At 38.5% G+C, this 14,604-nt stretch overlaps 1 protein-coding gene across 3 annotated transcripts in view; it reads left to right on the forward strand.

Annotated features, from left to right (window-relative positions):
• Positions 1 to 7,846, forward strand: part of LOC129775775 (sialin) — a 60,647-nt gene extending 52,801 nt beyond the window's left edge. For all 3 annotated transcript variants that reach the window (XM_055780863.1, XM_055780862.1, XM_055780861.1), the window contains exons 3-6: positions 5,247 to 6,151; positions 6,218 to 6,350; positions 6,421 to 6,662; positions 6,724 to 7,846. In XM_055780863.1, the coding sequence (XP_055636838.1) occupies positions 5,247 to 6,151; positions 6,218 to 6,350; positions 6,421 to 6,662; positions 6,724 to 6,921 (1,478 nt within the window). In that variant the 3' untranslated portion in view covers positions 6,922 to 7,846. The remainder of the gene's footprint in view (positions 1 to 5,246; positions 6,152 to 6,217; positions 6,351 to 6,420; positions 6,663 to 6,723) is intronic.
• Positions 7,847 to 14,604: the final 6,758 nt, after the last annotated feature.

Raw genomic sequence — 14,604 nt, forward strand, 5'->3', positions numbered from 1 at the left:
AATAAAAAGAACGAATGCAACGATTTGAACGAAAGTTTGGGTGATGTTTCTTGATTCAATGTCTTTCATACAAGTAACTGACATGTTTGATCTCTTAAAAGTTGTAAATGTAAACCGCAAAAAGTTATATGTTTTTGTCGTAATGTAGAAAAATGAAATCAAGAAAATCAATATTTATTTACTTCAATTGCTGTCTCGATGGTGGAATATACGCGCTTGCTATTTTCATGATGGACGCCTAACTGCGGATAGTGATCCCCGATAATCGTTCGATTAATCGATTAATCGAATACTTCCTACAGAAATCGATTATTAATCGAACGAATACTGCGAAACCAACCCACATTCCGTTTTGCATGCCAAGATCGGGTCGATGAAATGTCAACAATCGACCTCAAATGCTGCCACCTTGCAATCGAGTTATCGACCTTTCATATGCATTCATCGAACAACTTGACGCCACTTTTTCGCCAACATGTGCAAGGCGTCGACCTGCTTGCAGCGCTGCTTCCAGCACTGCTTGCTGCTTGTTTGTATTGGTTTGTTATTAAAATGAAATGAAATATTAAAATGAAATAATATTAATGTTGTTGGCTCCTGTGACAACGGTGAAAATCTGCACTGTTGTTCTTCTTGTTTGGCGACTGGTAATGGGGGAAATCATCTTCCGGCTAGTTTCTATTGATGACTATAGAAAAGCCAGATGTTTTCACATCATAGTCTGAAAGAAAATGAAATAATTAATGAAAGAAAAAGCGATAACAGTTTCCTTACTCACCAGTTATATGGTCCATTTGTTTTTGTTTGAGATGACAGTTTAGCGGACTACCAGTGATACCATTTGGTTTTTTAATTATTCCGTATTTTCGACCAATGAACTATACACTCTTAGGAAAAATTGGTATATATGACGATTTTTGGGTAAATATTACCAATGATTAGTTGATTTTTGCGATATGAATTAAGTGCGCTACACATACAACATCACCGTCATCGTCCCGTCAAATATTCTCTTGGACTTATTCTGCCGACGTCACAATTTCCGGTGATGATGTATGTGAATGTTACCATACGATTTCCATGGGAGAATTTTTTACATTTCATTCCTTCACGTTGACTTCACAGTGACGGGACGTTGTATGTGCAGCGCACTTTATTCGTACATATTAGGCGATAACATTAGTAAACAAATGTAAAACCAGCCAGTATAACAGTAATTTTTGAACTATTGTATGCAATTTTAGTCATTTGTTGAACTATCTAAATGCGGTATAAACCACATTACAATGCACATTAACTCGAGGCATGGCCATTGCAGCGTCCAACATCTGATCCTGCATCGATTGAGTTTGATTCTCGGCTACAAATACAGAATGGTTACTACAAACAGCTACGATAGACTACATCAAAGAGCCAGTTCTATGCCCCTTTTCAAAATTGAGTTGAAGCGCAGCGTCAGTGGAAACGGAACCTTCGTTTTGACGATTTCGAAAACATCCAATTGATCGAACCACCGATCACAATCGTCGGAAAATAGTTTATGAAGTTGCCCTTGACCAAATCCAACAATATAGCGGTGGAATTAGAGCTCAACTAGGCTCGTTTTAGTGTCTCGAATTACCCAGATTCCTCATTATTGAAGTAATGTCTTCACTTTCTCCCGCAACAGATGAGCATGGATCATTATTTGGCTGTCCAATATGTATCAATGTTGATTAAAGAACATAAATTGAATTAATTTTCAAGAACGTCACTCACCTGTCTGGGTAAATTCAACCTTTTTCTGTGGAGAAACAATATCGAAAAGTAGTTCCGCTCAACTCAATTATCAGCTAGACAATTAGGTTAATAATGTTCTGTTTACATTTCTTTCACGGTTTCCAGCAATGACAATCGTCAAAGTTACCGATACCGCTTAGTAAAATGTACCAATCATTGGCAGGGATGTATATTGCATCTAACATTGTTTTTACATACAGTTGATTAATATTTACAGAAAATATGTACATTCTACTAATGTTTGCCTCACCAAAGATTTGGCATATTTTAGTAATCTGTTTTCTGGGTGTAGGCAAGACGGAGAAGTCACAGCATTTCGGCCAATGTTAGGTCGATATTTTGTTCGTCGACTGGATTGTGGGAATAATCGAAGCGAACGAATAATTTACGTCGATTAATCGATCAAAAAAAAACATAAAACTGAATCCTGAAAATCAATCATTATCTTTGACGATCCCCTAAACTCGTAAAAGAAACTCAATGCCGTCAACGCGAATTGAGCTTCGTTGACGAGTTTAGGGGAGCGTACAACATAATAATTGATTATCAGGCGGAATGAACACTTTTTTTTATTCAGAATGTCTTTCTGGCAAAAGAGAAATATTAGTCTAATTAATTATTTGTCTCAGTGTGACGATTAATCGATTAATCGATTATTTGAGACGAAAAAAAACAAACAAAGTCAGAGTCACGTAAATGTTTACTCCTGCGATTTGGATATATTCGATAAAAAGTGAAAGGCAGAGCTGCCAGATGATTTTTTAAAAAAGTCTGTAAAAACATGTGAATGTCTGTAAAAAATGTGGAAAAGTCTGTAAAAGTGTGCAGATCTATAGAAATGTCTTTTAACGTTATTTTTCACATATTCATTAATACTTTGTACATCACGATGCACGTAAGATTGTATTTTGTATATATATATATATATATATATATATATATATATATATATATATATATATATATATATATATATATATATATATATATATATATATATATATATATATATATATATATATATATATATATATATATATATATATATATATATATATATATATATATATATATATATATATATAGCCATTCCATGCCAAACCAATATAGTGGTTCTCAGATCTTCGTCAAAAGTGGTAATTTTGTTCTTTATCGCTAAACATTAGACTCGTATTTTTTTATTTTGTCATTAGGGTGCCCATTTCCATTTTAGGGTGATCCCAAAAATCATTTTTCCCCCTTTTTCCAAAATGACTTTTTTCAAAAATGTATAACTTTCGAACCGTCACAAATTTAAACTTATTGTAATCAGTAAATTCAAAAAACCAAGGTGTTCGAGGAAACCAAAGCAGACCATCTAACACCTGATAATAAGTGTATTGATATCAATACAATTGTAATTGTATTGATATCAACACAATTTTATTTTATTGATTTTCGCTATGACTCAGGAATAACATTTTATTGAGTGGTTTTTATTAACTGTTCGATGATGTTGTCTGGCATCATTGTCGGGAAAATAACGATGCTTTCACCAAATACAAACAAAACCATGACGGAAAATTGAAAAATGAAAATTTAACTTTCAGAGCACTAGCACGATTTTCATTATACATTGCTGGCAGTGAAAATTTAATATCTTGTGCGTAATCGATTAGAGTTTGGTTGATATTAATTGATGGGAAGTGTGCGAAAACGATAATTTTCTAAACACTGTTTCGCAAAATTATTGATTTTTTTTTGCATATCGGGCGAGGGGTGAGGGAGGGAGATGAAAGAATAGAGCGCCATTGTGACAGCCATTTGTGGCTTCCTTCCACCTTCACCTTAAATGGAGCTGATGTACCGATACTCGTCATGTTCTTCGTAGAGCAATTTCTTCTCTATCAGATTGGCAGTCTCGAAAGTAATTTTAAATTGTAAAAAAATTTAATGAAAATTATTACTCGATGCCGTTTAAAGACTTTTTTCTATAAATTTTCTTGTAGTTTTCAACTTTATCCATAATATAAAATCATCATCAGACACAATTTTCGTTCAAGACCTTTCTCCACTTGCATAGAGTGTGTTACTTTTTTACATAGAACACATATTTTAGTTCGATTTTTTTGTTTTGAGGGCGTTTTTCCCACCTGAATATCCATTACATTTTTGCTTCACAGAAATGGAATACGGAGCTCAATGTTGTCAATTGCGCGGCAATGCTGCCACATTTGCACAACTCGATTGGACTTGAGTCGAACGGATTGTAAAATACAAAATTGCAATTCGTCGGTTTCCAGAATACGGGTCAATTACTCACTCAATTCATTTGGTAGATCTGGAATTTCTGATGAAATTAAACTATAGACACGACACGCGCTGTTATGTGATGACAACAACGTGGTTGTGATTTTGGAATTCGACCAAGTGTGATTCACAGTATTTCAATAATTCATTGTGCTCACTCAAGGCTTCCAGCTCGCCGACGATGCGCCGTGCTTTAGATTGATGGAGGTTACTTACGCATGAAGCGGACGTAGCGCCATCTGTCATTTAACAAAGTTAATATCGTTCTGTTTGAAAAACCGAACGACGGTTGAATTATTTGGATATTGCTCATACAAAAATACTGAAATCGCGTTTTTTTTACTCTAATCGGTATTTAATATATGGTAATCGCTATCTTGGCAGTATCGTATATAGTTTACATCCTATTCTCATGCCTGATATACCTTTCTATTTGGAACCGCATTATTTCGTCATTGTCATTTAATGGGCCATGAACCATGTTTGTGGTAACAGTATCGAACAGTCATTCACATTTCGGAATCCGAATGGTTTCAATTTTCACGATTCGATCGAAATCGATTTTTGCATTCTTAAAACCGTTCGATTTTGTGCATAATTTCATCAAAATCTGTCTAGCCGCTTTGAAGGAGTTCGGTAACAGACACCGTGACACGAGATTTTTATATATATATAGATAGATGTAAACAATTTCCTAATTCTATGGTTAGTAAGGTAGAAAACCGATTACTCGCGGTCGACTCGAGTTTAGAAGGGTACCATTTTTTTCAGGACAAGGATGGGATATAAGGAAACTCAATTCTTAAATCTGTTCATATATCTATAGTGTATTTACATTTCAACTTATTCTACTGTTTATAGCAAGGGAACCAATTACTCACAAAGGAAGAAAAGGTATAAGGATATAGGGGCAATCACACACGAAGATCGATAGCTTTAAGGAAAAAATATATTTGGGACATGTACTCAAGGTCTAACCTTTTTATTTGGATGCCCATTTACATTCTAGGGTGGATTTTTTTTCTAAATTAATAACTTTTGAACCACTGAACCGATTTAGATGATCGACATATCGAATTGAAGCCTTGACAAGGAGAATAGTGTTACACCAACTTTTTTTTTTATTTCAATAAATTATATCCGCATCTAACTTTATGTCTTTTCCTCCCTCTTTCCAGGATGGCTAACATGTCGCCAAGTACTGAACATCATGGTGATCTTCGGATTCATGTTGAACTACGCCCTGCGGGTGAACTTCACCATCGCGATCGTGGTGATGGCGAAAAGCCTAAAAAATTTCACGCTCGGTGGAGGTGACGAATTCGAGAACGCCACAACCCTGGCACTGTCCAGCAGCGTATCAACAACGACCGAACAGAGTGTGATCGCGGAGGAAGATAAATTCGAGTGGGATGCCTACCAGCAGAATCTGATGCTCGGCAGTTTCTTCTGGGGCTATGTGCTGACGGAATTGCCCGGTGGTCGGCTGGCGGAGGTCGTTGGAGGACGGCGCGTCTTCGGATACAGCATGTTGTTCGCTAGTGTATTGACTTTGCTTACCCCTTTAGCTGCTTATACCAATTACATTGCCGTTGTTATATTGCGAGCTGTTCTAGGCTTCTTCTTGGGTGCATCCTGGCCAGCGATTCACCCATTGACCGCGGTCTGGATTCCACCGATGGATCGGTCCAAGTTCATCGCGAACATGATGGCTTCCTCGCTTGGTGCTGCCATAACGATGCCAATTTGCGGCTACTTGATTGCTACCATTGGCTGGCAGTCGGTATTCTACTTCACTGGTGGCTTAGCCTTGCTGTGGTCCATTTGTTGGTTCCTGGTCGTATTCGAAACTCCTGCCGATCACCCACGTATTTCAGCTGAGGAACGCAATGAAATTGAAAGTGCCATCGGTGCTGGAGTGAAAGCCAAGAAACCGACATACGTGCCCTGGAAATCTATTCTCACTTCGCCACCGGTTTGGGCTATCATTTTAACTCACGGAGCTTCTGTGTTCGGTTTCTTCACCGTTGTAAACCAATTGCCAACGTACATGAAGTATATCCTGAACTTCAACATCAAGGAGGTAACATGCTCAAACACAAATATGAGCAAATGTGAGTTTCCAAGTTAAATTATGTGTTATTTTCAGAATGGACTGCTCTCTTCTCTGCCCTACTTTGGCAAGTATGCGATGGCAGTGCTTTCTTCTCATCTCGCCGATAGTCTGCGTAAGAAGGGGACACTATCGACTACTGCAACTCGCAAGATCTTTACCGCTTTCGGTAAGTGTACAATTGTGAACACTTTCAAAAAGCGAACCCCAATATACATCCCTCCCCTTATTTTTCACAGCTGTCATGACTCCTGGATTCCTAATGATCGTTCAAGTGTACATGGGTGAAAGTCGCAGCTGGGCTGTTGGTATCTTCACATTGGCGCTGTTCTTGAACGGAGCCGTCACGGCAGGCTACTTAGGCAACGGTCTGGACATTGCACCAAACTTCTCCGGCACCATCTTCGGTATGGCCAACACGCTATCATCGTTCGGTGGTTTTGTGTCCGCCTACATGGTTGGCGTCCTTACCAATGACAATGTGAGTATCAACCCACGCGGTATTTACCCCCAAAGTTATAACCCGATTCCCTCGTTCATAGCAAACCTACGGCCAGTGGCAGATTGTGTTCTGGATCCTGGCCATCATCTACATCGTTGGCTCTTCGGCGTACCTCCTCATGGGTACCGGCGAGCTACAGCCCTGGAACAACCCACCGGAGATCGGCTCGAGCCACGAGACCGAGGAGGGAGTGCCACTGAATCAGCAGAACCAAAACAACAAACCAATCTCATCCTAAGAAGTGCACTTGCGAAGTAGCTGCTGGTAGCTGGATAGGAACAAAATCTCTGATTTCAAACAGAGTTGTAGCATTCGGGTATACGGAATAACGGACTACTTAGACTCGGTACTTACTCCTCTGAGAAACACAATCGTGCGATCGGATCGGGTTTGCGCAATGTTCTGATTTTTAACGTGTTTTCATTGTAACACAGCTAGGAGTGATTGTCTTGATAAGTGTTTTCTCGAGCGCGAGTGTTTATTATGTTTTAGATGAAAACTACTTAAATAGATTTCAGAATGAAAGTAAATAGGACCGTGTCTGATTTGCTGTAGCATTTAATAATTTATTTTTTAAGAAAGTAACAAAAAGCAAATCGAGGTAGTGTGTAAATTCAACTACTGCAAAACAAATACATACAAACAAACAAAACAAGGTTTAAGTAGCGAACACAATTTAGGAACAGATAAATCTATGACACAAAAGTATGTACGGACTAGTTTGTGCTTTATTTACACGGAGAAGAGTGCTCAGATTACGGTTTAGTTTGTTTTTATCACACAAGTAATCATCCAAACATACGTATGTCCGAATCTGGGACACTGTTGTCGATTAGGATTAATGTAGCAGAAAAACGTTCGAAGCATGTGCCTTGAATTGGCTAACAAAAAAAAAAACGGGACGAGCATCTTGAAAATTGCCAAATCATCCACGATCCATGATCTGAAGCGGAATATCTATTTGACGCTATTGATAAAGCCAAGTGTACTTTGAAACATATTTTTACAAGATAGTAGAAAGAAATATATATACTCTTAGGAAAGAAACGTAAACCCAAGTGTCGGAAATGATACAGTGTATTTTTATTCACCGTACACCGTGTCAGTGGTGAAAGACCCAAAATAGCTCCATTCTATTTTTCGAATAAATGTTGAACAACGAGCTTAAGGGGGTTTGCAGGAATGTTTTCTTCGAAATCTACTTAGTAATCATAAATATAAACACATTATCGACATATTCGGCCTGATTCTACGCGGCGTGTGAGGTGAGATGACAATTGTCACATCACCATCACGCAGTTTTCCTCACTCTATTCCTACAGTCGTATCGGATGCCGTGAGAGGTTCATTTTATGTATGTGAGAGGATGAACAGCAAGTGACAAGGCGTTCATTCTGCTGGTTGCCAAATCTGATCAGAGATGCCACATTCGCACATATGTTCACGAATTTGCAGACATTTAACTTTTGTCACAACCTTTTATTCCTGCTGCAGGCTGTTTAAAATAGTGACAAAACATTATTGGTTCCAAATGATAAACGAAACTGGCCAGTTTTGCAGACACTAGCACATATTTACAGATATTTCAGATTTTCATCGCATAAATTGGAGAAAAAAACATCTGGCATCCCAGAATTTTATTTATTCCGCTCAGAGAGATTAGATCATTTGTTTAGGATTTAGTTCGCCCAACAAGCAGACGGAAACGGTTGTTTGCATCCCACAGAGTTTTACGCTTTCGTTTGTTTTGATCGTAATTGCTGCTGCTCCCTACGTACTCAGTGTTTAATTGTTGCTCCGGCTCCGGCTCCGATGTTTACGACGGCTTCTGGAATGGATATGTAGTTCAGTGTTGATGGCTCGCTACTAGAAAGATTAAACATAACACCCATGTAATAGATATATTGTAGAAAAAATAAACGGCCTGATTCTACGCGGCGTGTGAGGTGAGATGACAATTGTCACGTATGTCACGCGATTCCACCAGGCGTATGCCGTGAGAAATCTCACTTGAATGAACTCTCACCGTATTCCCGCTCTCAAATCTACGTGACGATTGTCACGTAGGTGACGATTTCTAGGTGACAATCGTCGATATGTGTTGAGGTGTCGACAGCGCAATAAAACTTATCAAAAATGGAAAGTAAGCATCGTTTCTGGTCGTAAACAACACAATAGTAATAGTATTGCATCAATATATTCAATTTACATTTAATTTTCACAATGCGTGTGACGAATTGCAAGCAGTTTGTATTTCTTGTGAAAGCGGTAGTATGTTATCTCTCGATCGGGCGAATGAGCACTCTGGAAATCCTTCTATTATATGAAATGAATTTCGGCCTGATTCTACGCGGCGTGTGAGGTGAGATGACAATTGTCACATCACCATCACGCAACTCTCCTCACTCTATTGCTACAGTCGTACCGGATGCCGTGAGAGGTTCATTTTATGTATGTGAGAGGATGAACAGCAAGTGACAAGGCGTTCATTCTGCTGGTTGCCAAGTCTGATCAGAGATGCCACATTCGCACAAATGTTCACGAATTTGCAGACATTTAACTTTTGTTACAACCTTTTATTGCTGCTGCAGGCTGTTTAAAATAGTGACAAAACATAATTGGTTCCAAATGATAAACGAAATTGGCCAATTTTGCAGACACTAGCACATATTTACAGATATTTCAAATTTTCATCGCATAAATTGGAGAAAAAAAAACATCTGCCATCCCAGAATTTTATTTATTTAGCTCATAGAGATTAGATCATTTGTAAAGGATTTAGTTCGCCCAACAAGCAGACCGAACGGTTGTTTGCATCCTGCAGAGTTTTACGAATATATTGATACAATACTATTACTATTGGGTTATTTATGACTAGAAACGATGCTTACTTTCCATTTTTGATAAGTTTTCATGCGCTGTCGACACCTCAACACATATCGACGATAGTCACCTAGAAATCGTCACCTACGTGACAATCGTCACGTAGATTTGAGAGCGGGAATACGGTGAAAGTTCATTCAAGTGAGATTTCTCACGGCATACGCCTGGTGGAATCGCGTGACATACGTGACAATTGTCATATCACCAAATACATTGCCCAGACAGAGAAAGATATAAAGGGTGTGTCACATCAAATTGCATCACGGAAAAATCGCTGTAAAAATTTAATTTTTAGGAATTATATCTTCAGCTTTCGCTTATAATCAGATAAGAGTGTATAGATCACGTTGGCCATGCTTCACTGTCAATTTTTCGTAAATTTGGAAAAATGTCGTCGAACGAAAAAGAGCGTCGTGAATTAATCCTGTGCACTCATTTCGAGAATCCGGAGTTGTCACATCGGGACATCGGTAAGATGCTGGGAATCGTCCAATCCACGGTCAGCAGAGTACTAAAACGATACTTCGAGAACCTAACCATCGACCGGAAGGTGAAGAACGGCAAAAATGGATGCTCCGACAGTGAAAAAGATCACAAGCGCGTAGTTAAGCAGTTTAGACGTGATCCGAGAAGTTCGGTCCGGGATGTCGCCAATAAGCTGAATTTGTCAAGTTCATTCGTCCAGCGGACCAAGCAGCGGGAGGGCCTGCGTACATACAAGGTTCAGAAGGCTCCTAACCGCGACGAAAGGCAAAACATGGTGGGGAAGACGCGAGCCCGGAAGCTGTACACCGAAATGCTGACGAAGCCGCATTGCCTGGTAATGGACGACGAAACCTACGTCAAAGCGGACTTTCGTCAGCTGCCGGGCCTGTTGTTCTTCTCCGCAGAGGACAAATTCAGCGTTCCGGAGGAGATTTACAAGCAGAAACTATCCAAGTTTGCCAAAAAGTACATGGTGTGGCAAGCGATCTGCTCTTGCGGAAAGCGGAGCGCCCCCCCCCCCTTCGTGATGACCGGCACGGTAAACGGGCAGGTTTACCTTAAGGAGTGCCTACAGAAGCGCTTACTACCACTATTGAAGCAGCACGAGGGCCCGACCATCTTCTGGCCGGATCTCGCTTCGTGCCACTATTCAAAGGACGTGTTGGAGTGGTACGAAGCCAACGGTGTCACCTTCGTGCCAAAGGAAATGAACCCGCCCAACGCGACGGAGCTTCGCCCAATAGAGAAATATTGGGCGGTTATGAAGCAGGCCCTCCGGAAGAACCCAAAAGTTGTCAAATCGGAGGCGGACTTCAAGAGAAAATGGATTTCTGTTCAAAAAAAACTACAACCTGACGTTGTACAGAACCTTATGGACGGGGTAAAGAGGAATGTGCGAGCATACGGGCTTGGGCTCGAAGTATGAATAAAAAGAAAATGCCAAAAGTTGTTTAATAGTTTTTATTTTACTGTCTAAAATTTTCAAAAGGATCGGTCTACTGGGCGAATTTCTACAGCGTTTTTTCCGTGATGCAATTAGATGTGACACACCCTTTATTCTCGTTCATGTTCTTCCTCTTAGAAAAAAACTTTCCAACTTCAGTTTATGATGAGGTGTAATATTATCACGCTTTTATATATCAGCGCAGGCAGCTATATGGATAGCGTGGTTGTGTGAAATTTCTTTGCATTCCAGCCGGCCTTGGCTCGATCCCCGTTGGATATAGCCGATGTCAGAGATACTTGAGTATGAGGAAGATTGTATCACCCGTTATGCAGACCATGTCCTCTTAATGAGAGTTTTTTAAAGGGGTTAAGAAAGCTCTACCAGCCTTATCTGGGACGGGTTAACCCAGACGTCGTGTGGGGTTCACACCCACTAAAACCAAGTCCTCGGTTCGTCGCCTCGTATCCCCCGGTATCCCACATCGAGTCGACTACTTCGGGGAGCGGCAGTGCTCGTGCGCTTCACCAGTTTCTAACGTCGGACCAGTCTCTAACTTGTCGTGCAATCCGTCACAACTACTCTCGTGGGGTATGTACCGGTTTGATTACGTCTTCCTCGATGATCGCAGTGTTCCTCCATCCAGGCCACGATCAGGCGTTGCCAGGCAGGCATTTTGTAGGTCTCCACGCCGTTTTTTCCATCTCGCCAGTATCCGTTTACCTGTCGAGACGTGAGCCGATTAGGAAACGCCCTCCGACGTAACGCGCCTCCCGTCACAGCCACCCTCGCATTATTTCTCCTCCCAGCGAAGCGTCGATCTAGTAGTGCCCTCCAATATAACGCGCGCCCCGTCACAGCTGTAGTGTCTGGCGCTCTGGCACCACTGCTCGAAGAAGTGTGCCATCTAAGTGGTGCGGACTCAATCCACTTCATTTTCAAGCAAATTCATGCATGTTTTCAAGCGATTCCTTGCAATAAATTCTTAGACCACCAGAGATGCCAGATTTACAAATATGTTTGTGAATTTACAGACATATCTGTAAAACACTTTTTATTTTTGTTGTAGACTTTAGTTATAACAATATTTCACAGGTTTTTGAAAAATAAAAGGGCTCTATTCATCACATCAAAGATATTTGACTCACCATATGCCATTTTTCCATAGTTTTAATACAGAAAAGTTATTATATTTAGTTTATATCAATACACATGACGTTAGACCAGCGATACTCAACCTGCGGCCCGGCAGTCTTTCTGGTTGGCCCATCTGGTGTGTATGAAGTTTGGAACTCATACACATAAGTACTTTTGCCCTGACATCATTGCAGACGAAAGAGAGGATACGGTTATTCACAATTAATGAAAAATTGCATTCTCTGCAGGTAACGAAAAACCTTGAACGAAAATTGTCTCTGATAATTATTTTTTGTTCTAGATAAGATTGTTTTGCTGAAATGCAAGGAGATTTATTGAAAAATAGTTAAGCTAGGGTCAGGACTTTGTCTTCTAAGTATTAAAACAAAATCGAATAAAAATTTTCATTCTATTCTCAACAATTTACATTCGCTTTCGGGTCTGCTTATGACGAAATATGGGTTACTGTTCGTTATTGTTACCACAGACATGGTTCATGGCCGTGTGGGGATCTAAAACTTGTATAGCCTTGCATGGCGGATGGAAAATATACACTGTATTTTCTTATAAATTTCATCAACGACAAGACTGCAAGCCTTGGTGGATGTCCAATATATCAACGAAGAAATACTGATTTTTGTAAAAATTAACAACGCGTATGTATGTGTATGTATGTATGTGTAGACCATTGAAACATTTAAACACACTTACGACACATAAGTTATTAAGTGGTCCGAAATATATTTTTTTTCCACTTTTTCCCAAAATTGACAAATGAAAATTAATAACTTTTGAATAACTGAATCGATTTAGATGATCGACATATAAAATTGAAACTATTGACGTAACCTTTTATTAAAAAATATTTAACATGCGAAAAAAAATTATTATATTTTAGTAATTATTGATCGTAGTCGTTTTTTATTTTTTTATGACTTTGGACTAGAGGGCGCTATATTTTTATATTTTTTCTTGAAAGCTGAGGATTTTTGCATAACATATCTCGATATCAGAGATGCTATTTTTATGTTTTTTAGATATGATGTTTCAAAGTAATGGTGGTTCGAAAAATCATTTTTCCCCCTTTGTCCAATAACTTTCTGCAAAAAATCATAACATTTGAACTACTGAACCGGTTTTGATGATCGATGTATTAAATTGAAGCCAATAAGCAAAATTTGAAAAAAATATCACACTTGCGGGAAGGATTCTAGTAGCATAGTTCTAGTTTAGTCACATATGAATATTGATCGAAGACTTAAAACATGTTAAATTTACAAATTTATAACTTAAAAACGATAATTATAACATCTCTGATATCGAGATATGTTAGGTAAATAATCCTCAGCTTTCCATAAAAAATATAAAAAAAATATAGCGCTCCTATCTTTAAACGAGAAAACTATGAAAAAATAAATCAATCAATAATTACAAAAACAAGAATTCAATTTTTTCGCAAAAGTAACATTTTTCCAAAGAAAAATAGCTCGTAAGCTTCAATTTGATATGTCGATGATATGAGTCGGTCCAATAGTTCAAGAGTTATGTTTTTGTAGTGGGAAAAATGGGGAAAATTTGTTTTTCGAACCATCGATTAGTTTTGAAAAATCATATTTCAAAAACGAAAAAAATAGCATCTCTGATATCGAGATATTTTATGTAAAAAATTCTCAGCTTCCAAGAAAAAATATAAAAAAATATAGCGCCCCCTAGTCCAAAGCCATGAAAACATTAAAAAACGACTACAATCAATAATTACGAAAATAGGATCCATATTATCTGCAAGTTCAATATTTCTCAATTAAAGCTCATTGGCTTCAATTTGATATGTCGATCATCTAAATCGGTTAAGTGGTTCGAAAGCTATAAATTTTAGAAAAAAGTCATTTTGGGAAAAAGTGAAAAAAAATGATTTTTTGGATCACCCTAAAATGGAAATGGGCACCCCAATGAAAAAATAAAAAAATACGAGTCTAATGTTTTGCGATAAAGAACAATATTACCACTTTTGACGAAGATCTGAGAACAAAATACAATCTTACGTGCATCACGATGTACAAAGTATTCATGAATATGTGAAAATTAACGTTAAAAGACATTTCTATAGATCTGCACACTTTTACAGACTTTTCCACATTTTTAACAGACATTCACATGTTTTTACAGACTTTTTTTAAAAATAATCTGGCATCTCTTCCTTCCACTTTTTATCGAATATTTTCAAATCGCAGGAGTAAACATTTACGTGACTCTGCCTTCGTTTGTTTTTATTTCGTTCGGAAAAACGTTATGTCAAAGAGAGGGGACATTAAAAAGGCGTAGCTCAGTGAAAGGCTGAGATGCTCTTTCAGAGATACAATGGTTAATCAAACAATTGACGGAAAAATGTAGTTCGTTCATTTCGTTATTTTAATTTTTTTTTGCCCCTGACAACAATACCATAATCATTATCATAAGAAAAATAACACTCCT

Source organism: Toxorhynchites rutilus, chromosome 3, assembly GCF_029784135.1.
Source record: "Toxorhynchites rutilus septentrionalis strain SRP chromosome 3, ASM2978413v1, whole genome shotgun sequence".
Classification (NCBI taxonomy): Eukaryota; Metazoa; Arthropoda; class Insecta; order Diptera; family Culicidae; genus Toxorhynchites; species Toxorhynchites rutilus.